At 46.5% G+C, this 26,682-nt stretch overlaps 2 protein-coding genes across 11 annotated transcripts in view; one reads left to right on the forward strand and one right to left on the reverse strand.

Moving 5' to 3' along the window:
- On the reverse strand, positions 1–26,529 carry CSAD (cysteine sulfinic acid decarboxylase). 4 transcript variants are annotated; one of them, XM_082350173.1, is made up of 15 exons: positions 26,398–26,529; positions 11,319–11,455; positions 10,909–11,035; positions 10,739–10,829; positions 10,311–10,417; positions 9,742–9,857; positions 9,192–9,271; positions 8,824–8,878; positions 4,839–4,955; positions 4,692–4,756; positions 4,325–4,406; positions 3,704–3,903; positions 3,497–3,548; positions 3,247–3,336; positions 1–1,705 (listed from the first exon to the last, which is right to left on the reverse strand). In XM_082350173.1, the coding sequence occupies exons 2-15, from the start codon at positions 11,442–11,444 to the stop codon at positions 1,532–1,534; spliced, it is 1,482 nt and encodes a 493-aa protein (XP_082206299.1). In that variant the 5' UTR covers positions 11,445–11,455; positions 26,398–26,529; the 3' UTR covers positions 1–1,531. The 4 variants fall into 4 exon arrangements, with proteins under 4 accessions (XP_082206299.1, XP_082206300.1, XP_082206302.1 ...); XM_082350174.1 differs by lacking the exon at positions 26,398–26,529 and adding an exon at positions 26,064–26,166; XM_082350176.1 differs by lacking the exon at positions 26,398–26,529 and adding an exon at positions 26,097–26,117.
- The window catches only part of ZNF740 (zinc finger protein 740), a 9,287-nt gene continuing 8,972 nt past the window's right edge, over positions 26,368–26,682 (forward strand). For all 7 annotated transcript variants that reach the window (XM_082350188.1, XM_082350189.1, XM_082350186.1 and 4 more), the window contains exon 1: positions 26,368–26,503. The gene's annotated coding sequence lies outside the window, so the exon portion shown is untranslated. The remainder of the gene's footprint in view (positions 26,504–26,682) is intronic.

The raw sequence follows: 26,682 nt of genomic DNA on the forward strand, positions 1-26,682 counted from the left end.
TTTTAAGTGTTAAATGGATATTTTTATGTAAGACAGTAGCAATAACAGAAGACATAACAGTGGTTGGTTCCGTTGCTGGGCTTTTTTTTTTTTTTCAACTTGCTTTCTGTTGTTTAAATTACAGAGGGAACATTCTTACTTTTTTGGTGTGTGCGAAGATTTTTCAAGAGTGATAAGTGGACAAGGTTCTGGTCTCAAGATACAACCAGTGCCCGTTTTGTTTTCAGTGTCATTAAAGTATAATTAACTTTATTTAAAAAATTAATTAATTTATTTATTTGGCTGCACCAGGTCTCAGTTGCGGCAGGCGGGCTCCGTAGTTGCGGCTCACCAGCTCTGTAGTTGTGGCAATGTGGGCTCCTTAGTTGTGGCATGTGAACTCTTAGTTGCAGCACGCATGTGGGATCTAGTTCCCAGGCCTGGGACCGAACCTGGGCCCCCTGCATTGGGAGCACAGAGTCTTATCCACTGCACCACCAGGGAAGTCCCAAAGTACAGTTAATTTTAGAGTAACTCCGCTTTTGGTCTTCCCCCTCCCACTCAAGATTTTTGGGAAAATTTTTTCCTATTTTTAGCCTCTCTTATACCTTTACTTTTTTGCAAATTTGCGTTCTCCAATATTTTGTTGAAAGATAACAAACTTCACGATATACCAAAATAATACAGCTGAAAATTTAACTTTATTATTTTCCTATTTAAAAGTAATAGAGGGGGGCTTCCCTGGTGGCGCAGTGGTTAAGAGTCTGCCTGCCAAAGCAGGGAACACGGGTTTGAGCCCTGGTCCAGGAATATCCCAAATGCCGTGGAGCAACTAAGCCCGTGCGCCACAATTACTGAGCCTGTGATCTAGAGCCCACGAGCCACAACTACTGAGTCCGTGTGCCACAACTACTGAAGCCCACGCGCCTAGAGCCCATGCTCCACAACAAGAGAAGCCACCGCAATGAGGAGCCCAAGCACCGCGACAAAGAGGGGCCCCCGCTCCCTGCAACTAGAGAAAGCCCACACACAGCAACGAAGACCCAATGCAGCCAAAAATAAATAAATTTATAAAAAAAAAAGCAACAGATACTCCTTATATCATAAAAGGGGAGCACAAAAGGTATAAAGAAGTTAATTTTCAAATTGCCTATAATCCCATCCCAGAGAAAACTATTAACATTTTGGCATATTTCATCTCATCAGTCTTTTCCTATGTATTTTTGAATGCAGCTCAGATATTACCATATATAAAGTCTTATATCCAGCTTTTTCAACATTATATTAAAATTATTTTTCTCTTATCTATAAAAATCCTCTTTGTAAACATAATTTTAATGGCAGAGTAATATTCCATCATATGGATATACTATCATTTATTTAAACATTCTCTTAATATCAAATACTTAAAGGAGAGTTAGTGGGTCAAAGCACATAAAAATTAAGACGGCTTTGTTTCCTGGAGAGGTTGTTCTTGAGAACACGGGGAGGGGATACAGGGAGATGGTAAGGGTTGGGGGAGGGGTCCAGGCCAGCAGTGAGAAGGAGCGGCTCAGAGGTCCTGGCCCAGCCGTTCCAGTTCATTCAGCAGGAAGTCCATATCTGCCTGCGTCAGCACAGGGTTGGCCACGACCATGCGGAAGAAGTTGCCCCGGGTACCGTGGGGCTGGTAGCCAATCATCATGGAGCCCTTCCTCACCATGCGCTCCTTGAGGACTGGGGCCACCTGTGGGAGGAGTGGAGCGACCTTCCAGCTGCAGCCTGGGGTCAGGTGAGGGGGTGGGCTCCCCGACTTGCACCTCCCTCCACCCAGACACCTTCCAGAGACAGCAACTCACGGCTCGGATCCTGACGTGGCCCCAGTTTACCCTTGCCACCATATCCAGCCCACTGGACCTTCTCTACCTCCTGCATTCTTTCACAACTCACCATTCTCCACGTTACCACATGGGCCATTTTCTGCTAAAACCTGACTTTTCACTGAATCTCAACACTGCTTTTTCAGTCTAACTTCAAGCCTTCATCATCCTCGACACCTTCTTCTCCCCTCTCTGAATTCCTATAACATTTTTGATCTGTACCCTGTGATCTAATACAGTGGTCCCCAAACCTTTTGGCACCAGGGACCGGTTTCGTGGAAGACAATTTTTCCACGGACCGGTGGAGGGGGGTGGTTTGGGATGATTCAAGGGCATTACATTTATTGTGCACTTTATTTCTATTATCATTACATTGCAATATATAATGAAATAATTACACAACTCACGATAATGCAGAATCAGTGGGAGCCCTGAGCTTGTTTTCACTTGCCATTCACTGATAGGGTTTTGATATGAGTCTGCAAGCATTGATTTATTATGGTCTCTGCACAGTCAAACCTCTCTGCTAATGATAATCTGTATTAGCAGCCGCTCTCCAGCCCTCGCATCACCGCCTCAGCTCCACCTCAGATCATCAGGCACTAGATTCTCATAAGGAGCACGCAACCTAGATCCCTAGATGCATCACATGCACAATTCACAGCAGGGTTCGAGCTCCTATGAGAATCTAATGCCACCGCTGATCTAACAGGAAGCGGAGCTCAGGTGGTAATGTGAGCAATGGGGAGAGGCTGTAAATACAGATGAAGCTTCACTCGCTCGCCCATTGCTCACCTCTGGCTGTGCGGCCCAGTTCCTGACAGGCCATGGACCGGTACTGGTCCGTGGCCCGGGGGTTGGGGACCCCTGATCTAATATGTAATTTCCAAGACTGCCTTGAACACACTGGTTTCAAATAGGTAACGCTTGTTTTCTGAAATAACTCCTTAAGGGTAAGAACATTCTCGTCCTTTCATATCATCTGCAGCACCTAGTACCGATCTATCCTTAGCGACCAGGACATACCTCCTGGCCTGACAGGGTTGTTCTGTCCCCAGCATTAGTGAGCAAAACTTCCAAGATCTTTCTGCCTCACATCTCTGTCCTGAGCCTGAGCTCCCAGCAGAATGCCCCACACCATGGATCTATGTACTGTACACTGGTGACTTCTCTTGTAATGCCCCTCTCCGTCTTCTTCTTACTTTCCAGAAGCATACCTTATCTCCCATTCCCAGGCTCACAGAAATGAGGACAAGTGGGTGTCGTCTTCCCATTCATGGTCCCCAGCTCGGGAGCAAGAGACTAGCCAAGGGAACTGCCATGCCACTCACAGCCAGCAGGGGGCAGAAACACACCAGCTGCATCGGATCCCTAATGGGTTAACCAGAGCAGGGAGGAGACTGCCTACCTTAGCCAGCCTTTCACCGTAATCCGGACTCCCCTTCTTCTCCTGCAGACTGGGGGGCACGTACCAGAAACACACGTTGACAAATTCAGGCTGGGAGGAATGAGGAAGAGGAAGGTGTGAGCTGAGGAAGGGGGACCGTTCCCCTCTCACTGCCCCTCTTCCCCAACCAGGGCTCTGCTGGGGAAGAGGGGCAGTGAGAGGGGAACGGTGGGGGGGCGGGGGATGCAAAAGAGCACAAGGTCGGTCGTACCTCCATGACCAACTCAAAAGCTTCCCGCTTCTTCAATTCCTCCACCAGGTACCTGTGAACACAGAGTGAGACATCATGGGTGGAGGAGGAAAGGCAGAGATACAGAAACAAAAGCAACCCAGAGAGTGAGCCAAAAGACACTAAGAGCAGGAAAGGGGTGCAGGGCTGGAGCCCGGGGAGGGGAAACGGGACCGCCCCCACTCCTACCGGGCAAGGGCAAAGGCCTGGTCCACACGCCGCTCCAGCCCCTGCCCGCCCTGTGCCTTCCACATGAGCCACAGCTTCAGACAGTCCACGCGACGGCCACACTGCACCACCTTGTCTCCAGTGTCCAGAGCCACATCGTAGAACTTGTCCTGCTGGAACAGGTAGCTGGCCTGGGACCCGTGGCAGCGCTTGAGCAGGTTCTGTGGAGGGTGAGGAGACAGTCAGACCCACCCTCCCCGCCGAGGTTTCCTCCAGAGCTGCACTGGGCCATTTCTTAGCTCAGTCCACATGCTTCTTTCCCTGGAACCAGGCGGCACTGATGGGACGGCTGCCAGCTGACTGAAACCCTCTCTCTGGGTTTTCTTCCAACACTCAAGAGTTCTTCCCAAATGACCCAGGATCCCTCCGATTACAACTTAAGCTGGGAACTTTTTCCTTTGCATTACGACAGGGGAATGAGGGAGCCCACTACAGGGGATTAGGGTGGTCACAGATATTCAGCTTCAGATGGCATGGTAAGGAGAACATGGTAAGGCCAGGAGCTCCCCTCAGGTGGGATAGAAAAGAAGACAGAGGTCCAGGGTGGGAAGTGGCACCAGGGCTGGGGAGGGGCAGACCCACCGAGGTGTCCCGGAGAAGAAGAGCTGAGCACTGCAGGCCTGCGGAGAGGAGCTTATGGGGATTCCAGGCCACGGAGTCAGCCCTGGGGTGCACACAGCAAAGCAGGGTCAGCTGGCTCCCCCTCAAGCTGCCCAACCAGAGCCCCCACCTTTCCAGATCTCCAGTAAAAGGGGCTTCGGTCTCACCCCAGCCCAGCAGAAGAATTTCCAGGTCTGACGTCTGACCTCCCAGCCCCAATCAACCACCTCTCCAATCTCCCTCCTACCAGCCTCCTTCCCCTACTCCCATCTGAGCTCCCTAGTCCAAAACTACTCTCTGGATCAAGGATTTGAAGGGTGAGATTCAGGGCGTAGGGGGCTGTATGCACCTCTGGATCCCATTCAGGAGATGTCTATGTGTCTGTGACAGCAGGACGCTCCCACCCCAGGCGGCCTGTGGAGCAAAAGGAACAATGTGGGCCTTGGCCTTGGCCTCAGTTCAGCCCACCCCATCCTCAGGCCTGAGTACCACTCACGTCCACGTGCAGCCACAGCCCATGACGCTGGCACACGTCTGCAACTGCCTCCAGAGGGTCAAAGGCCCCCAGCACGGTAGTGCCAGAGGTGGCACTGACCAGGAATGGCACAGCACCCTGTGGCAAAAATGCAGAGGGAGAAAGAGGCTGTGAAGTCATCTCAAGAGCTACCAAGAGCCTGGTGCTGAGATCCAGCTCTATAAACTTCACATGCCTGACCTGGGCCCTTGCAACCTTACAACGTGTTACTGTCCCCTTTAATTTGCAAGTGAGGACACTGAGATTCAGAGGAGTTAAGAAACCTGCCCCCAAGCTGAAACTCCAGAGATGGAATTCAAACCTAGGTCTGTCTGATGGTCTATTTCCAAAGTTCATACTCTTTCAAAAAAGTTGAATGTCTTACTGGAAGATCAAAATGCTATTTTAAATATCCTAATAGTACAAAAGTTGATGAAGAAATTGAATTAGTATTCAAAAAACTACTACAAAGAAAAGCACAGGCCCAGATGGCTTCACTGACGAGTTGTACAAAACATTTAAAAAAGAATTGATACCAGCTAGGGCTTCCCTGGTGGCGCAGTGGTTAACAGTCCGCCTGCCAATGCAGGGGACATGGTTTCAAGCCCTGGTCCGGGAAGATCCCACATGCCGCGGAGCAACTAAGCCCGTGTGCCACAACTATTAAGCTTGCGCTCTAGAGCCCGCGAGCCACAACTACTGAGCCCACGTGCCACAACTACTGAAGCCCGCATGCCTAGAGCCCGTGCTCCGCAAGAAGAGAAGCCACCGCAATGAGAAGCCCGCACCGCAGCGAAGAGTAGACCCCGCTCACTGCAACTAGAGAAAGCCCGCATGCAGCAACAAAGACCCAACACAGCTAAAAATAAATAAATTAAAAATAAATTAAAAAAAAAAGAAAAGAATTGATACCAGCTCTTCATCCACTTCCAAAAAAAAAAAAAGAGGAAGGAACACTTCTGAATTCATCCTATGAAGTGAGTATTACCCTGATACCAAAACCAGACAAAATATCACAAGAAAACTACAGAATATATCTCTTCTAAATATAGACATAAAAATCTACAAAACACTAGCAAAACAAAATCAGCAACATATAAAAATAATTATACACCATGACAAAGTGGGATTTGTCCCAAGAGTGCAAGCTTGGTTTAACATCCAAAAATCAATTAATGTAATACATCTTATCAATAGAATAAAGGAAAAAACCCACATTTCAATGTGGTTTATTGATCATCTCAGTAGACACAGAAAAACATTTGACAAAATCCAACACTCCTTCATGATATAAACACTCAAAAAACTAGGATTTGAAGGGAACTTCCTTAACCTGATAAAGGGCAACTACAAAAAAAACCCACAGCTAACATCATACTCAACGGCAAAAGACTGAATGCCTTCCCCCTAAGATCAGGAACAAGACAAGGATGTTCACGCTCCTCATTTCTATTCAACATTGTGTTGAGGTTCTAGCAGGGCAATTAGGTAAAAAAAAATAAGAGCCATCCAGATTGGAAAGGAAAAAAGCAAAATTATCTGTATTTACAGATAACATTATATTATACCGAGTAAATCCTAAGGAATCCAGTAAAAAATACTATTAGAGGGCTTCCCTGGTGGCGCAGTGGTTGAGAATCTGCCTGCCAATGCAGGAGACGCGGGTTCGAGCCCTGGTCTGGGAAGATCCCACATGCCGCGGAGCAAATGGGCCTGTGAGCCACAATTACTGAGCCTGCGCGTCTGGAGCCTGTGCTCCACAACAAGAGAGGCCGCGATAGTGAGGGGCCCGTGCACCGCGATGAAGAGTGGTCCCCGCTTGCCGCAACTAGAGGGAGCCCTCGCACAGAAACGAAGACCCGACACAGCCATAAATAAATAAATTAATTTAAAAAAAATACTATTAGAATTAATAAATGAGTTCAGCAAGTTCACAGGGTACAAGATCAATATTCAAAAATCAGTTGTATTTCTACACATTAGCAGTGAACAATCCAAAAATGGAATTAAGAAAACAATTTCATTTATAAGAACATCAAAAAGAATAAAATACTTAGGAATAAATTCAACAAAAGAAGTGCAAAACATATACTCCGAAAACTACAAAGCACTATTGAAAGAAATCAAAGAAGACCTAAATAAATGGAGGCATTCCATGTTCATGGATCTACAGATTGAACATATCCCTATCAAAATTCCAGTTGGCTTCTTTGCAGAAATTGACAAGCTGATCCTAAAATTCAAATGGAAATTTAAGGGACCCAGAAAGCCAAAACCATCCTGAAAAGGAACAAAGTTGGAGGACTCACACATCTGATTTCAAAATTTACTACAAAGCTATATTAAGACAACATGGTCTATAGGATAGACATGCAGATCAATGGAATAGACCGAGAGTCCCAAAATAAATCCTCACACTTACACTCAATGGATTTTAACAAGGATGCCAAGACAATTCATTGCGGAAAGAACAGTCTTCTCAAAAACTGATGCTGCAACCATTTGCATGTGGAGATATATATATATTTTTTAAATTTATACTTAAATACATAGTTGAGGTATTTTCAGGTTAACATATATATTCCCATCTTATTCTTTTAAATGGCTACATACTACTCCAATAATAACAATAACAACAATGGCAGCTAATATTTATATACTGCTTCACTCTTCTAAGTGCTTTACACATAATTCATTTAAGCCTTACAACAACCCCATAAGTTCTATATTATGCTCATTTTACAAAGGAAGAAACTGATACAGATACATCATAATTTATCTATTGATGGATATTTAAAATTTTTTTTTAAATTTTACACTTCGCTCCAGTGCACACAATTCTAAGCACTTGTGATGATGATTTATAGACTAATCCTAGCAGCAGAACTCAGAGTCAGTGGATAGATACATTTTAAAATGGTATAGGACTTCCCTGGTGGTCCAGTGGCTAAGACTCCGTGCTCCCAAAGCAGGGGGCTCGGGTTCGATCCTTGGTCAGGGAACTAGATCCCACATGCCACAACTAAGAGTTCACATGGGACTTCCCTGGTGGCGCAGTGGTTAAGAATCCGCCCGCCAATGCGGGGGACATGGGTTCGAGCCCTGGTCCGGGAAGATTCCACATGCCGCGGAGCAACTAAGCCCATGCGCCACAACTACTGAGCCTGCGCTCTAGAGCCCGCAAGGGGGAACCCCGTGCCACAACTACTGAAGACCACGCGCCTAGAGCCTGTGCTCCACAACAAGAGAAGCCACCACAATGAGAAGCCCACACACCTCAAAGAAAAGTAGCCCCCTCTCGACGCAACTAGAGAAAAGCCCGCACGCAGCAACGAAGACCCAATGCAGCCAAAAATAAATAAATAAATTTATTCAAAAAAAAAAAAAAAGAGTTCACATGCCGCAACTAAAAGATTCCGCATGCCACAACTAAGACCCGGAGCAGCCAAATAAATAAATAAATATTTGTAAATAAACAAATAAATAAATAAGTAAATAAAAATGGTATAGATAGTGCTGAAACGCCCTCCAAGACGGCTGCAGCAGCTCCCGTGTCCACCAGCGCGGAGGGGCGTGCAGGGGCCTCCACATCTCCCATTGCTCCAAGTCTGCATTGCTCACCACTGGCCCGCACATCTTCCTGAACTTCTCCCTGCACAGACCCTGCCAGCTCACAGAAACCTTCTGTGCTACACCTCAGGTCCCCAACATCCTCCCTGCGGTGCCCCTTGGGACTCCACTCAGTGAATCAGTCCTGCCCCTGCCCTGGGATCCGATCCTGCCCATAGGTCTCAGCAGGACTACAGTGTCCTTGCTCCCCAGGGATCACTTCAACCCACCAGGGAAATGGGCACAGAGATCAAGGAGAGGGATGAGGGGAGCCTTGAGTAGGGACAGGCCAAAGAACCCTCCAAGAAAGGAACAGAAGGGTCCTGTTCCACTGCCTCATCACCCCTCACTCACTCACCTCAGCCTCGGCCAGACCGATCTGCCTCTCCAGATCCTCAGGGATCATTTTCCCTCTGGAAAAGAAAACTTAGTGGGTAGGGGAGTAATAGGTTCTCTAGGCTGGGCAGCAGAACTGTCGAGAGCAGGGTAATGTGCGGTTAGCAATGCAGAGGCCACAGTGTTGATTTTTCCCTAAGAGGGGTAAACAGATCTCAGGGGACAGGGCAGAGACTCTAGCAGGCACTGGTAGACAGCAGAGGCAATTCGGCGGGAACAGGGCAGGGAGAGAAGTCCACCGGGGTGTGCGCCAGAGGCCAGAGCCTCTGGCAATGAGAAGGCACACTGTGCCAGGCTGGGTCTGAGACACGCAGACGGAAGGACCTTCACCTCTCATCTGCCTTGACCATTCGGACACTGTCGGTGCCAAGTCCCAGAAAAGCAGCTCCTTTCTTGACGGAGTAATGACACTGTGGAGGAAGGCAGAGGGCAGGGAGGGTGGGGAGGAGAGAGACTGGTCAAACAGATGAGACCCTGTAGACCAGGGCTTCTGAAACACTCATGGGCCTACAAATCACCAGTGTGTCTGGTTAAAATGCAGATTCATATTCAGTAGGTCTGGGCTGGGGCCCGAGATTCTGCATGTCTAACAAGCTCCCAGGTGATACTGATGCTGCTGGTCCGTGGCCCATACTCTTAGCAGAAAGGGTGTGGACTGTGTACACTGCACTGGATGCCCCTCTGCTACCCCCACACAGGAGGCAAGGTGAACGGGGAGCGTTTACACAGCCCCCTTGGTTGGAAGGAAGCACATCCGCCTGGGGGCAGGCTGGTCTCCGAAGAGATGGGTCTGAGCAGACAGAGGACCTGACAGGTCTCGGACTCAGCTGGCTGGAGATTAGAATCGGGGAGCCCAGGGTAGGCCTGTGCCTCTTCCCACCTCCTTTGATGTGAAAAGGGCCAGGGGCGGCAGTGCTCGGAGGCCCCTCTGTTTGCAATCCGGGTAGCGCTGATAGCGGGCCAGGTTCACAGCATACATGTTGGAGATGGAGCCACCTGTCACAGGGAAGGGGTGGTGGCAAGAGGGAGGGGCAGTGGGTCAAAACTGGAGCTTGGCTCTCTTGACCTCTCCACCCAGAAGAACTGATCAAAGAAGCACGAGTGATTGGCTACCAGGCCACGAGTTCCGAGGGCTCGACAAATGGCACGCTGGTAACCCAGAACAGCGGAATCTGCAGATCCCCTGACTCCCCCTCCTTATCCTGGGCTGATCCCAGGATCCACCACCCCACCCCACCCCCCGCCAGGACAGCAGGCACCGATCCCATGTATTATCTGGCAAACACGAGGATACAGGGGACTGGGCAGCTTCTCTCTGGTTTGGCCCGAGTCCAGCTGGAGAAGAAACAAAGAAGAATCACCCCTCCCTGCCAGCTTAGAGCAAGAGAACAGTGGGGAAGGAGGAACCCTTGAAAAGGCCAAAGAAAGGCCGCCCTCCTGTTTACATACCAGGGCAGAAGACGCCATCCCCAGAGCTCCAGCCCACCAGGGCCCGGAGTTTCTTCAGCACCTCTTCTTCCATGAGGACAAACACGGGGGCGATCTCATATGTGTACCTGCCAGGAGAGGGAATGATGAGAATGGGAAAGAGACAGGGAGAGAGGAGGTGGAGAGAGTGAGTGAGAGGAGGGTCCAAAGAGAGGACTGAGTTGGTGAAAAAGAACCAGGGAGGAAAAGGTGAGAAAAAACTGGAGCCAGGAGACATGGGAAAGCTTGGGAAAGGAAGCCCAAAGGGTACGAGGGGAAAGACTCTGCCAGCAGAGATTCCCAGAAAAGACAGGGGGGCAAGCACCATTCTCCTCTCCCACCCACAGAGTGTGTCTCCCGCAAACCCAAATCCTTTCGGGGTGGTGGAAGGGGGCCCTGGGATGGCTCACTGGCTGGTGTTGAGGCTCTCAGTGACAATGCGCCCGGCCAGGGCATGAGGATCCAACCCTGAGAAGAGCTGGTTGAAGAAACGAGGGTGACCTGGAGAAGGGGGAGGGGGGCTCAGAGTGGAGCTGGGTACGAATTCTAGACACGCCTCCCCGCAGGACCCAGGACCCACAGGTCTTCACACTGTAGCGGATCACAGCCCGGCAGCGCTCCAGGATCTGCTCCTGTGACTCCCCCTCATTCCGCAGCTCCAAATCCAGAAGCTGCTTCAGCTCCTCCGGCTCCTTCCACTCGCAGACCTAGGAGGAGAAGCGGGAGATTCTGGGGGCACTGAGGCACCCCACTGACTGGCTGCCCAAACCACATCTCAGCAGACAGAAGACAGCACCAAGCTGCACTTACAGCAAGTTAGGAATATTTTCCAAGCAACACATGAACAAGGGTAAATAAACACAGTCTGGCCCAGTATGTAATCCCTGAGGCACACAGTGAGAGTGATGAATTCTGGGGAGAAGTCTGGACAGAGGAGGAAAGTTCTCAGCCAGGTTTGATGGGCAGGAGGAGGAGGGAGAAAAGACCCACCTTCTCGGAGGCACTGGTCCCTTTCCGAATGACCTCATCCACCACAATCCCAAACACATCCTGGAGCAAGGCTTCTGCAGCCACGGCGTCCCCATCAAGGGAGAGGAGTGGTTTAGAGTCAGCCATCAGGAGAAAATCTGTGAGCAGAGCAGGAGTTATTCCCTACTCAGCCTGTGGACCCCACCTGGACCTAACCAGCAGGAACTTCAACTCCGTAATGGGCCTAAGGCCTAGCCCCAGCCTTCACTGTACAGATAAGGGCAAGTGAGAGTGTCCAGGGAGAGAGCCAGCAGAAACAGGTGGGAAAGAAAAAGGCAGTTAGTGCTGAGCAGGTAGAATCCAGTGGCCACTGCTCACCAAAGGCAAAGGTGAGAAGCTTACCTTTCTGCTCAGGTCTTTGTCCAGGTGAGCTGGAAGCAGGGGACACAATTGGCTTTTTAGAGTGTTAGGACTAGGGCAGCAGAGGGAGCAAGGTATAGGCAGCAGTCACATGACCATGACATCATTCTCATGACCCTTGCCCAAAAGATTTGGGATAGGGCCAGCAGGTTGAGAGAAGTTTCCTGAATAACCATTAGCTGACATGAAGAAGGGGGGAGATGAGATGTAAGGCAAAAACACATGCCACTTTCACTTAGGCTGGAGAAGAGCAGAGAAATGGTTTAGGCAGGCCTCAGAGGCCAATCTCTTTGCATCCCAGCCCCCAGAGTCTTCTCAGAACTGTCCTGATTTCTACAGCCCTCTTCTCCAAAGAGCAGGAAGAAAAGGAGGCCACACTGAGGAGGCAGATTGTTAAGCAAGTATAATCCTGTGCCTTGCAGGTTGAGAGTGCTCAAGAAACAGGGAGTGGCTGTTTGAAATGACCACCAACTGTGTTCACACCAGGGTGCCGGGGTCGGGGTCGGGGTTGGGGGGGGAGGGTGGACACTGACGCACGTGCAACAGTTACAGCCCAGGGCACTGGCTAGATACTGATCCCAAGCGCTATTCAGGAGAAGAGATGGATGAAGGCTGAAGACTGGGGAGGATCTGCAGTGGGACTGGGGCTGCAACTTGAAAGCGGGCAGGAGAAACAGGACTGGAGAAAGGGAGGAAGAGAGGCATTCAGGGACAGGGGGGAATGCCATGAGCTTACAACGGGAATGAGTATGGCTGATTCTCAGGTCAGTGAAGGTGCCTGGCTGGCTGGAGAGAAGGTCTGCAAGGACGACATGGGAGCAAAGGCAGGGTGGGCAGAGCTGCACAAGATTATGGAGAGCCTTGAGTGCCAGCCAGGCCAAGAATCTAGATTTTATCCTGCAGAAAATGGAAAGCCACTGAAAGATTCTGTGGCAAGGATTAATGTGATGAAAACAACGCTCTCAGGAGACCAGTGTATAGCAGATGGATGCAGAAGAATGAACAGGCCATTGCTGTAAACCAGGAAAGAGGTGAGCCACACGTGAATAAGGGTGGTGTCGCTAGGGACGGACAGGCAGAGGAACATGCAGGCTTAACCACTTGCTGGATTATACTCAATTCAGCACTTACAGAATCTACATTGGAGGGGAAGGAAGGGCCAAGGACGACCCTGGGGTTTCAAGCCTGGGTGACTGGAAAAATAATGGTGCCCCTAAAAGAAATAGGGATGCGGAAAGTGGAGGCTGGATGGAAAGTAAGATTGTTATTTCTTGGAAATACTCATCTAAGTGGAAGTGTCCAGGGCTACAAATACGCATATGGGAGGAAGTCAGGTCCAGAGCTCTGCTGAGATGCAGGAATGAGAAGCAGACTCGAGAGGTGGGCCACAGCTGAAGCCTTGTGATGGGCTCCATTCCCCAGGGGAGAGAACGCTCACAGAGATGGCCAGGGAGAGAGGGGCAAACACCAAGGCCTGGGGAACCTGCCAAATGAGGGGATAAGAGGATCCAGAAAACATGGAAAGGAAGGAATCTTCCTCTGGTATAATCCACTGTCAGCAGCCACTGGACCCCAAGCTAGTTGAAAACACAGGTCCAAGGGACCCTAGTGGTCCTATCCTTAAACTTCTCCTCAGTAGATTGGTTTTTGGGAAACTAGGGGAGCTGGCTCAGCCTTGAGAATAAGACTCAATCCTTCATCAGTGTTCACTCTGGCTCCCCTGATAGGTGGCAGCAGTGGGGCGTTTTAGGTGGAAAGGCTAGAAGGAGAGAGGCTAATAAAAACAGGCACCATGGAAGTACTTACCACATGCCTCATTCTGTACTTAACATGCATTATTCTCATCTTCACAACCACTGAAGTTAAGTTTATGACCCACATTTAAAGATGAGGGAACAGATTTCAGAGACACTATGTATGTAACGTGTCCAGGTCATGCAGCCAGTATGTGGCTGAGCTGGGTCTGGACAAGGGTGTGCGGGGCTCTGAAGACCCCGCCCCTAATCACCAGGCTCCACCGCCTCATGCGGGGCACCCTCAGCCACTGAGCTTGCTGTGGCACAAAGGCTTCTGGGCCAGGAGTGAGTACACCTCAGGGCCTCAGTTTCTGTAAAATAAGGGATTTAAAGAGAGAACCTCCAAGGTATCTGTGGGTGTTCATCAGCTCAGGCTGTTGGATACGGCAAGCAGGCCAGGGGAGTGGAAAACAGGCTGCAAGGAGGGAACGACTGGTGAAGAAAGAGAGACCCCAGGCTGGAGGAAGGCTTTTCCCAAAGCTCTGAAGAGAGGTCTGCAAGGAAGATATGGCTCTGTCCACCCGGCCCCTTCTGTATCCATCCCACCAAAGTCACCACTCAGAAATGAAGGGTGGGGACTTCCCTGGTGGCGCAGTGGTTAAGAATCTGCCTGTCAATGCAGGGGACACGGGTTCGAGCCCTGGTCTGGGAAGATCCCACATGCCGTGGAGCAACTAAGCCCGCGAGCCACAACTACTGAGCCCGCGTGCCACAACTACTGAAGCCCGCGTGCCTAGAGCCCGTGCTCCACAACAAGAGAAGCCACTGCAATGAGAAGCCCATGCACCACAACGAAGAGTAGCCCCGCTCGCCGCAACTAGACAAAGCCCGCGCACAGCAACGAAGACCCAGTGCAGCCAAAAATAAATAAATAAAATAAATTTAAAAAAAAAAAAAAAAGAAAGAAATGAAAGGTATAGATGAGGGCTCTGAACACCCCCAGTTTCCTCCGGGGTAAACAGGGAGGTGAGGCATCCCTACCCTCACGCCCCATACAGAATCCTGTCCTGGGGACCTGAGAGAGTTTTCCTTTTTCAAAGCAAGAAGGACATTAACCCCCAAGATAGAATGATAAAGCAAAGAAACATGAATAAACTTAGGAACAGCACTTTCGCCCCTAGCTGAGAAGATGCTGGAATGACCAAGTAGGGTTTGTTTAAAAATTGACAAGTTTTGTATGGACACCAAGGGGGGGAAGTGGCGGGGGGTGGGTGGTGTGATGAACTGGGAGATTGGGATTGACATATATACACTAATACGTATAAAATAGATAACTAATAAGAACCTGCTGTATAAAAAAATAAAATAAAATTCAAAAATTCAAAAAAAAAATTGACAAGTTTTTCTGACTTCATGGGATCTTTAGTTCATAAACTCCTCCAGCCATCAACTCCCTTGTATCTTTCTTTCCTTCACTTACACAACCTAGATTGTATGGTCTGTTGTTTCAACCACTCTTTGTCCAAAATCCTCAACTCCCTGGCCCTAATGTCCTTCCACCAAATCCACCTGGCAAAACCCCAATCCAACTGGCCAGTCCTTTTCTTACCAAATCCACCAGGACTGCTGAATTCTGCTAGTGAAAACCACCTAACCATTCAAATTGGTTTTGCTATAAATTCATGGTCTCTGTGCTCATTCCAATAAAACACACCAGATTAAATGCATATGTTTACTACTACTCTTTCCTGAAACCCCACTAAAATTATATCAGTGGAATTTTAAATCCAGAAGAATAAAGCAGATGAGAGACAAGAGGTGAGAGATGTGAATAACTGTAGAAGATAGAAGGCAGAGGAGAAGTGGTAAGTGGTTCAGCAAATGCAGAAAGTTAAAGCCAGTCTGTCTGCAGAGGGTTATGCCAACAGGATATAAGCTGGTTCTTAGGGCAGAAGCCCAGAAAGGCTCAGGAATTTACAACAGTAGCTACCTTGGAATCCAGGAGGAGGAAGCACAGCTAAAAACGTGGAAATTAGATGAAAATTTATACAAGGAACATTTAGGCCCTCACTCTTCTCCCCCTGCCCATTCAGCAAGGCAACTCCCCTCTCCTCCACCTAATTCCAAAGAAGCAGGAAGTCTGTTTTCTAGAGAAACTGAAATGGAGCGGCTGGGACTTAGGGATGCCAAGCACAGCAGAAGGTGAGGAGGAGGCACTGTACTGAATACAAGAGGATTAGCAGGAAGTATCCAGTCAAGTCCTTTCTCCCAATCAGTGTTCAGAACCAGTGGCCTGGGGTAAACCTTCCAGGGCCAGGAGACTGGAGGATTCCTCTCTGGAGAAACTGACCTCAATAGCCCTAGAGAAAAGATCTGACACTCTTATTTCAGTCCTCACCCAATCACCTAGTCAGTGACGCCCACAAGTCAATAAATACATCCTTTCTATGCACTTGGGCCTTCCAATATGCCTTAGTGCCTCACTCTTAAATGTGAGCAGACAGACAGCCAGGGACTACCCGACACTTGAGGAAAGCCCCTAATGTGAACCACAGAGGTAAAAACAGACAAACTGAAAAAAGGTATTTGGTAGAAGAGGAGAAATGCAGGGAGCAGAAGAAAGCTTCAAAAATTCAGGAAGATACTGCATCCATAACAAAAAAAAAGGGGGGGGGGTTGCTCTCAAAAAGGAACACTCATAGAACAATGAGAAGCTCTAGGGTTTTAAAAATATGACAACTGAAATGACAGTCAAGAAAATCACACAGAAAGATAAAAATATAAAGAGATGGACAACAAAACAGAAAAGAACTATAGAAGATCAATCCAAAAGGCCCAAGAGTCAACTAATAGAAGTTTCAGAAACAGAAGGGAAAAAAGGAGGAAAGAAATTAAAAAAAAAAAAAAAAAAGCTTTATAGAATAGGATAGATCAAATGGATCCACTGAATGACCAACAGGAAGACAGATGATAATATTGTTTCAGAACAATGGAGGATCCAAAGACTTCCAGAGACAAAACCCAAACCAGGTCACAGACAAAGGACAGAGAATCAGACCACATCACATTTCGCCCAACACAGGAGAGAGGTGAAGGGAATTCCCAGGACTGTGATGAAGGTAGTAACCATCTTCAGAGGCAAAAAGCAGCAATGACTCAGCTCAACTGGACACACAACACTGCCTGGCAATATTACTATTCTTCTATTGTCGGCTCTATCTCCAATTCTCTGGAGCAATTATTTCAAAAATTTCCCACACCTCTCAAATTATTGACCTATCAACCTTCTCCCTGTTTCCCTCTCATTTCAAATTTCTTATAGAAAATAAAAACCATCCCAACTCACTCAGTTTTTTGTCACCTGCACTCTGGATCCCTCTCTGCCTTACTTCAGTATTTATTCAGTATCTGGTATATATGGGCCAAGCACTTTGGTGACCACTAGAGGTCACAATGGAGAGCAAAAGACCACAGCCCTGTCCTCATGAGGTTCACAGTCTAAAGCACAGGTCACAAACTGGAAGACGGAGGGCCAACTGCATAGACATGGTTTTGTTTGGCTTGCATAGTACATTTTAAAACTTTAAAAAATAATTGTCAATACCGAAACGTCCAGCTTCTTGTGAAAAAAATCAGAAGATCTCGGGCTTCCCTGGTGGCGCAGTGGTTGAGAATCTGCCTGCCAATGCAGGGGACACGGGTTTGAGCCCTGGTCTGGGAAGATCCCACATGCCTCAGAGCAACTAGGCCCGTGAGCCACAATTACTGAGCCTGCGCGTCTGGAGCCTGTGCTCCACAACAAGAGAGGGCGCGATAATGAGAGGCCCGCGCACCGCGATGAAGAGTGGCCCCCACTTGCCCCAACTAGAGAAAGCCCTCGCACAGAAACGAAGACCCAACACAGCCATAAATTAATTAATTAATTAATTAATTTAAAAAAAAAAATCAGAAGATCTAGCAACACGGGGCCTGAATTTTAAGGAGCAACAATCATGTGTAGTTGGAGTTCCCCCTTTATTATTATTATAGTTGTGCATTCATTGTGTTTTCTTTTCAAATTTTTGATTAAGCAACATATTCAGGTAGTTCAAAAACAAAATATATGAAAATACTAATAGTGAAAAGTCTAATTTCCACCCTATTCCATATGCCCCATTCCAGGTAACTATTTTTATTAGTGTCTCAGATAATCTTTCAGAGTTTTTAATGCAAATACTAACAAATGTAAATATGTATTATTTTCTCCTTTTTCACATAAAAGCACATAATCACTGTTGTGCACCTTGCTTTTTTTCAGTTAACAGTATATGAGTGATCATATCAGAACATATAGAACTTCCTCATTCTTTTTTTTTAATATAACAGCTTTATTGAGATAATTTACATACTCTAAAGCATATCCTTTTAAATTGTACAATTCAGTCCCACCTGCGGTACCAAAAAAATTTTTAAATAAAAAATAAATTGTACAATTCATCAGTTGTTCATATAGTAACAAAATTGTGCAACCATCATCACTAATTCCAGAACATTTTCATCCTCACAAAAAGAAACTCCCCATTCTCCCCTCCCCCCGCCACTGACAACCACTAATCTATTTTCTGCCTCTAAAGATCTGCCTATTCTGGACACTTCACATAAATGGAAACAAACAGTATGTTATCTTCTGCGACTGGCTTCTTTTACTTAGCATAATGTTTTCAAGGTTCATCCATGTTGTAGCATGTATCAGAACTACATTCCCTTTTATGATCAGATAATATTCCATTGTATGGATATACCACATTTTAAGTATTCATCAATTGATGGACATTTAGGTTGCTTCCACTATTAAGCTATTGTGAATAATGCTGCTATGAACATTAATATACAATTTTTTGTGTGGACATGTTTTCAATTCTCCTGGGTACATACCTGGTAGTGGAATTACTAGCTCATATAGTAACTTTACATTTGACTTTTTTTTTTTTTTTTTGGTTGCACCAGGCCTTAATTGCAGCTCACAGGCTCCTTAGTTGCAGCAGGAGGCCTCCTTAGTTGTGGCATGCGAACCCTTAGTTGCGGCATGCATGTGGGATCTAGTTCCCTGACCAGGGATCGAACCCGGGCCCCCTGCATTGGGAGCGAGGAGTCTTAACCACTGCACCACCAGGGAAGTCCCACATTTAACTCTTTGAGGAACTGCCGAACTGCTTTCCAAAGTGACTACACTATTTTACATTCCCATGAGGGTTCCCATTTCTCCACATCCTTGACAGACTTGTTATTGTCTGTCTTTCTGATTACAGCCATCTGCATTTGTAACTTTGATAAGGATTGCCAACATCCACAGAGGTGACACCAGTGTATGAAAGCGCCTGTGTTCTCAGCCTCAGTAAAAGAGTATGCTGTCAAACTTCTGAATCTTTTTAATTCGAGGAGTAAAAAAATATCTTAGTATAGCTTTATTTTGGTTAAACTCCTGTATTAGTCAGTTTTGCTGTGGTTAACTAATGACTTCAAAACCCCACTGTCTTGGGACTTCCCTGGCGGTCCAGTGGTTAAGACTCTGCGCTTACACTGCAGTGGGCGAGGGTTCCATCTCTGGTTGGGGAACTAAGATCCTGCAAGCCGTGCACGGTTGGGGGTCAGGGGGGACCACTGCCTTACAATAGAGATTTATTTCTCTTTCATTGTTTATGTTGGTGGTAGGGCTGGCTATAGCTCTGATTCACGTGCCTTTATTCCAAGACCCAGGCTGAAGGAATAGCCCCTACTTGGGACACAGTGTTCTCACAGCAGAGAAAACCATGCACCAACTCCTAAAATTTCTGCTCAGACCTAGCATATGGCACATCTGGTCAGATCCAGTTGACCAAAGCAAGCCCTGGGGCAGTGGGGTGAGGATGTATATTCCTCCCACAAGGGGGCACTGCAAAGTGCATGGCAATGGATGACGACTGGGTGACAATCCTCAGAAGAGGACTGGCCACAGGCCCTTAGAATTTTGCATTCTGTTTCACCTCAGTCCACACTAGTCCACCTCACTCAGCTGCTTTACCTGCCTGGCCCTGTAGACATCTGAGTTGGACCCATTGGTCTAAAGGCTTCCTCTCCTTCTCCTTCAGGGATACCTCTTGATTACCCCCGCCCCCCCCCCCCATTTCTCCAACTCTCCTTCCCACTTCCTCTTTCTCACAGCATTTTTAATTGTCTAAACCTCTCACAACACATTCCCACTCCAGCCACTTCCTCTTCTCAGCCAACCTTCTTAAAAGAGTAGTGCCCACTCCATCTTCATTTCCTCTCCTCTCACACTTTCCTGAGCCCACCACCATGTAGCTTGCACCTTCAATGCCACCAAGAACATCCCTGCCTCCAAATCCAATGGACACATATCATCTTTATCCTACTTGACCCCTCTGGAGCCAACACACATTTGCCATCCCATCTTGAAACATTTTCTTTCACTGGCTTCCATATGACTACCCCTGACCATTTCTTAGTTCCCTTTGCCTTTTCACCTTCCTCTGGCCCTCCCTCAGGGTTCTATCCCAGGGCCTTTTTCATCTGTGTTCTGCACCTCTCCCTGGACAATCTACTCTGTTCCCAGGGCTACATGCTGGTGACTCCTCCATCCCAGACCTCTCTCCCCAGCCAAGATCCATGATGCCACCTGCCTAATTTGGAAGTCTCACAGGACTTCACACTCAACAGGTCCAAAAGTGGACTCATTATGAGTCTTTTTCTTGAGGCTCTTTTTCTTGAGTTCCCTGGTTAGGTGAATGGTACCATCTTCTGAAACCTAGATTCTAACTGAGCTCCTGCCTCCTCGTCCTTGGCTGATTTTTTTCCTTTTTATTTAATCTTCAAATGTTATATCTTTCTCTCTCATTCAAAACATCAGCAGAACACTAAAACCTGGATAAAGCTTTTTCTTCTGGGTTATGTTGTAAAATTCTTTTCCTTAAAAGCACTTTAAAGGGAAGTGGTAACTTTACAGTGGAGAAACCTGGTGGACACCACCTTACCCAAGTGATCAAGGCTAACATCACCAGTAATGGGATGGATGGACCCATGGGCCTCCTGACGTGAGGCATGGAAAAATGGCAAAAATGCACAACCTGAATTTAAACATGAGGAAACAGAGGTATCTAAATTGAGGATCATTCTACAAAACAATGTAGCCTGTAATCTTCAAAAATGTCAACATCATGAAAATTAAAGAAAGACTGAGGAACTGTTCCAGATTGAAGGAAGCTAGAGACATTACAACCAAAAGGAATATGTGATCTTAAATAGGCTCTTGGATAAGGACGAAAAAAACCTGCTGTGAAGAAAGTTACTGTAAGAACTGGTGGACTCTGACATGAAAGGCCTCATAAGTATTAGAATTCTTCTGTCAGTGCTACATTTCCTGAACTTGATCATTACATTGTAGTTATATAAAAGAATGTTCTTATTCTTAGGAAACATGCTAAATCATTTAGCAGCAAAGGAGCACTGTATATGCACTTTCAGTTCAGAAAACAATACTGTGTGTATGTACCTACAAGCATTTTTAATTTATTTATTTTATTTATCTTATTTTTGGCTGCATTGGGTCTTTGCTGCTGTGCGCGGGCTTTCTCTAGTTGCGGCAAGCGGGGGCTACTCTTCATTGCTGTGGCTTCTCTTGTTGCGGAGCACGGGCTCTAGGCACGCAGGCTCAGTAGTTGTGGCATGTGGACTCTAGAGCACAGGCTCAGTAGTTGTGGCGCACGGACTTATTGCTCCGCGGCATGTGAGATCTTCCCAGACCAGGGCTCGAACCCGTGTCCCCTGCATTGGCAGGTGGATTCTTAACCCTTACAAGCATTAAAAAAAAAAAAAAAAAAAAAACAGCTTTATTGAGATACGATTCACAAACCACAAAACTCACCCTTTTAAAGTGTACAATTCAGTGGTTTTTAGTATATTCACAAAGTTGTGCATGGATCACACTGTCCAGAACATTTTCATCATCCCAAAAAGAAACCCCATACCTGTTAGCAGTCACTCCCCATGCATTTTTTTAAAAACTGGAAAAGATGGAAAAAGTCTTCAAAATACTAACTGCGGTTATTTCTCGGTATTAGGATTATAGATGATTTTCATTTTCTTATTTACACATTTCTATATTTTTATAATTTTATATGATAATTCCATTGACTTATGTAATTAAAATAAAGATTATTTTTAAGCAACATAAAAGATTAAGGAGGAATGAAGGGGCAACAAGAATTCCAAACTATACAAATTGCCAGGCTCAAGGAATGACCCCATTACACCATGTGGTTTCCCAACTCCTCAATCAACTCTCATCTAAAAGGTCTACCAGGTGACAAAGGTAGCTACATACTGCTCATTTCTACTATGCAGCCCAATTGGCTCTCAGAGAGAGGAACGAGTTCAGGTAGTTCAACAAACACTGACTATCTAATGTCTGGCACTGCCCCAGGTGGTGTGTCTGCCTTGTTTGCTCCAGCTAACAGGCCAGGAGAGAGGCCAGCACATAAAATAAAGGCATGCTCGCTCACTAAAGAAAGGGAGGGCTGTTTAACTCTGCTCAATTGGCCCAGGGCAGCCTTCAAAGAGAAAACATTCCGGCTCTCCTTAAGGCGATAGAGAGCTGGTACAGGAAAAGACTAATCATTATGATACTACCTGAAAAAGTGATGGGGTGGGCCTGAGGGGAGAGTGTACCAAAGAAGGTGGGGAAGGTCGCCCAGGAGGAGGCCTGCCTGAGGGCAAAGGGATTAGGGCAGTTGCTTCTTAAAGCACTTTCAGCCAGGCTTATTGTTAGAAAGTGAAAACACTGACCTCCTAGCTGTCTACCTATTAACAAACCCCACCAACTCAACACCCACGTTAATAGTGGCTCCAATTCTTATGTGTACAGCGTTTTCCCCTCTTCTAGACTGTAAATTCCTGGGAAGAGAGGTCTAAGTCTTATCCTTCTTTAAGTAAAGCACCAAATACAAAATAGGCATTCAGAAAAATGTTAGTTTTCATCTTTCCCACTCTCCTCTCCCTTCCCCCAAGGTCTTGCACAAACTTGAATAAACTATTTCCAGGTACTGAAAAATGATGTTGCACTACACTTACATTGATATGCATAAACCAAAAATCAGTATTAAAGATAACTTAGAAGATTTGCAAAGGGTTTTTTTTTCTTCGTAAAGCCTTCTCACCTATGATCTCATTTGAGCCTCACAGTAGTGCTAGAAATTAGCCTGAAAAAGTATTTATTCACCCTCATTTTCAAGTCAAGGGCTCTTGAGCCAAAAAAAGTGAGATTAATTTGTCCAAGATTACAAAGGTGACATGGGAGGAAGCCTAGATCGCTGATTTTCTGGCATCTAGGCTAGTACCTCTCCCATTACATTATTGGTACCTTTTAAGTCTGGCATTTCTCCTACTCACCACACACACAAAGAAACTGCAGGGACTTCCCTGGTGGCGCGGTGGTTAAGAATCCGCCTGCCAATGCAGGGAACATGGGTTCGAGCCCTGGTCCGGGAAGATCCCACATGCCACGGAGCAGCTAAGCCCGTGCGCCACAACTACTGAGCCTGCGCTCTAGAGCCTGCGAGCCACAACTACTGAGCCTGCGCTCTACAGCCCACGAGCCACAACTACTGAGCCCGCATGCTGCAACTACTGAAGCCCGCACTCCTAGAGCCTGTGCTCCACAACGAGAAGCCACCGCAATGAGAAGCCCGCGCACCACAACAAAGAACAGCCCCCACTCACCACAACTAGAGAAAGCCCGCGCGCAGCAAGACCCAACGCAGCCAAAAATTAATTAATTTAAAAATAAATAAATAAAATAAAAATTAAAAATTAAAAAAAATAAACTGCAGCTGAGATAAAGACATAAAACTGAAAACATACAACCATAAAAATACCAGAAGTAAGTACAGGGAAAAATTTCTATAATCATGAAGTAGCATATCACAAAAACCCAAAAGCCGCAGGCAGATCTGACTACGTAAAACTTTTAAAACTCTGTGTAAAGAAAGACACCATTAAAGTGGTTAGGGACTTCCCTGGTGGTCCAGTGGCTAAGACTCTGTGCTCCCAATGCAGGGGGCTGGGGTTCAATCCCTGGTCAGGGAACTAGATCTCGCATACCGCAACTAAAGATCCCGCACGCGGCAACGAAGATCCCATGTGCCACAACTATGACCCAACGCAGCTACATAAATAAATTTTTTAAAAAATAAATAAAGTGGTTAAAGATGATTTATGGCTTTATTTCCCCTCCCCCACCATTATTTTACCTACTCATTGCTTTCCAAAAATGGTTTTTGCTTTCCTTGCAATTTTTCCTTTCCATGCAGATTTAAAAGTCAGCTTAAGTTCCATGCAAAGTCCTGTTTTAATAAGAATTTAACCTAAAGTAAAAACTGTGTCTCTGCAATATTAAGTCTTCCTATTCACGGAAATGGTAAAACTTTCCATCTAATCAAGCCTTTTGGGAATTCTCTGGCAGTCCAGTGGTTAGGACTCAGTGCTTTCACTGCCTTGGCCCAGGTTCGATCCCCGGTCGGGGAACTAAGATCCCGCAAGCCACGTGGTGCAGCCAAAAATAATAATCGGCCCTTTTTTTCTTCCACTAAAATAATCTGATTTTCTTAATGCATAATTTGCAATTTCCTGTTAAATTATGCCTATAATGTAACATTTTTATTGTGAATGAGACCTTTCTATGACATTTTTATGGTTGATTATTGTTCTCATATCTTATTTATATAATTTTTGTTTGTTAATTGTATATCTGGCGATGCTGCTGAACTCACTGGTTTTAGTATTTTGTCAACTGATTCTCTTTGCGGATGGATATATCATGTGAAAATAATGAGTATAAAAATATGAAAATAATAATGACTTTTGGGTGGCCAGTACCTCTAATAGAATATTAGTTTTGATTGTAAACATTCCTGTCTTGTTACTATTTTCACAGGAATGTTTCAAATATTTTCCCATAAAGCATAACTTTCACTCTAAAAAAAGTTCAAAGATAAATGAAAAACGAAGAGAAAATATTTTAAAAGCATATGACAAATGAAAAGTTAATATAACATAGAGATTACTATCAATCAATACGAAATAGACAAATGATCTTTTTTTCCTTAACAGGCAAAAGATGTGAACAGGCAGTTTACAAAAACAATTAAAATGGTCAAAAAGCAACAAGAGATGCTCAACTTCACTATTAACGACATGCAACTTAAAATAATGAAATTACTATTTTTCACCTATCAACTTGGCAACTGTACAAAAATTCATAGCATCCAGTATTGCCAAGGTTGTAGGAAACGGGGACGTTCACACATGGCTCTGAGTGTGTAAATTGTCACAAACTTCTGAAATTCAATTTCACAGAATCTATTAAAATTTAAAATGCACATATCCTACCTACGAATCTATCTAGAAAAACAAAAAGATAACTATATAAGGATGTTCATTACAGCATGGTTTATAAGACAAAAAAGCTATTAGTAACCTAAATGTTCATCAGGATGGGTCTAGACAAATTAAAATAGTTGGAATACTATGCAACAATTTTTAAAATGTGAAATGACTTAGAAAATGTCTAAAATACACTTGTGTGGTCCATTGTAGGTGCTCAAAAATATGTTTTGGATGAAATAACAAATTTATGAACATAGAAAAAAGCCTGGAGGTATATACACCAAACTTGTAAAAGTGACTACCTTTTACATGGAGCATGGAATAGTAAATGGCAACATATTTTTTGCCTTTTAATTCTTTTCTGCCGTGTGGACTTATTAAAATAAGCATGAGCTAATTTTTTTAAATTAAAGCTTTATTTCTGATGATCTCGCTCCATTTTATCTGGTCTATGATGATCTTAAGAGCACAAGGATTTGCTGTCAATTACTCAAAAAATGGAGCGCTCAGGGAAATGAAATCTGTGTACAAAAAGTGGCTGGCAATTCTTGTCTTCTTTCATAAATATTTTTTTTTCTTTTGGCAGCTCCGTTAATTCTCCTAAACTCACAATCTGACACACCTAAATAGAATCGACATTTCCTTCCATCAAGTGAACTAAATGCATTGCCCATCTTTAGCAGCACCCCTCCCTAAAGTTGGGAATAGAATTTAAAGAAAGGCTCAAGTTTTCCTAATGTAGCCGGTCCCACGGGCCACCCTGCATCGCTAAGTCTCCAAAGAGATTACATTCTCCTACTGAGGGGAGTCCTATGGCTTTTTCCAGGCGAGGAGGCCAAGGTTAGATGCATGGACGGTCTGGAATAAAGGCGGAAGCTATATAAGAAAATCAGAGGCTTCGGGGTGCGCAGACCATGTCAGGGAATCCGTTCTCAGATTGGAGTCGAGTGTACTCGGCAGGAGCGTGCCAAAAAAGTTAACTCCCCTCCCAGGTGACGCGGCGGCCCTCAGAATCTGCAGATCTGGGCCTGATGGAAAGGTCGGGTAAAGATGACCTCGACCGAATTACGTGAAAAAGCCTAGTACAAAGTATTCTGGCTTTATTTGGGGCTTCAGGCTCAGAAGCAACAGGGAGAACATCTGGGAGGAAGGGAGAGTGATGGCGCTTCTTCAGGAGTACTAACCAGCTCACCTAGCAAAACCGCTCAACGAACACTCAGCGTACCAACATTTCAGAGCCCTCGTTCCTTCCCTGAATCAAGATGGCCGCCGAGGCGCGCCCCCACCACGGCGCAAGCGCCGTACCTCCGGTCCTCCCTCTTCCCGTCCTTCCGCGCGCCGGCACCGCCCACTCGCCAGCTGCAATCCCTCGGTGAGCCCTCAGCCTCACCCCCTTTCTGTCTGCCCCCGCCCGTCCAGGGTCGCGAGCCCGGAAGTGGATAATGCTGCTCAGGGGGGAGAGGACGAGGGGGGAAGGGGAAGTGCTTCCGGGGAAACGGGTCCCGGGTTGGTGTTTGTAAACTTGCCTCGGTTCCGGCGGGGGCAGCGGTGGCCACGGGGTTGGCACGGCGTGCTGCGGCCTGGAGGAGGGGCCGCGCGGCGGGGGAGACAGCAGGAGGCCGCGCCTGGCAGGTAGGAGCACGCCCCAGGGAGCGCAGCGTCGTCTGGGCAGACGGCAGCGCTTCAGCAGTTCGCAGGCCGTGGGGCGCCGCGCGGGAAGGGGGAGGGGAGGGGAGGAGGGGCGCGTGGCGAAGGGAGGGCGCTCCCGGGGAGGGGTAGGGGCCGCGCGCACACCACCGTCCGGCCGCGTC

This window comes from Balaenoptera borealis (assembly GCF_965194805.1).
Source record: "Balaenoptera borealis genome assembly, chromosome: 13".
Lineage (NCBI taxonomy): Eukaryota > Metazoa > Chordata > Mammalia > Artiodactyla > Balaenopteridae > Balaenoptera > Balaenoptera borealis.

Bases quoted from the DNA above. Each gene is read 5' to 3' on its own strand.
- CSAD (XM_082350173.1), bottom strand. From the start codon at position 11,444: ATGGCTGACTCTAAACCACTCCTCTCCCTTGATGGGGACGCCGTGGCT. The intron at 3,904-4,324 runs GTGGGTCTGCCC...CACCCTCCACAG, and splicing joins TTCTTCTCCGGGACACCTCG to AACCTGCTCAAGCGCTGCCA. The intron at 3,549-3,703 runs GTAGGAGTGGGG...CTGTGTTCACAG, and splicing joins CAGGCCTTTGCCCTTGCCCG to GTACCTGGTGGAGGAATTGA.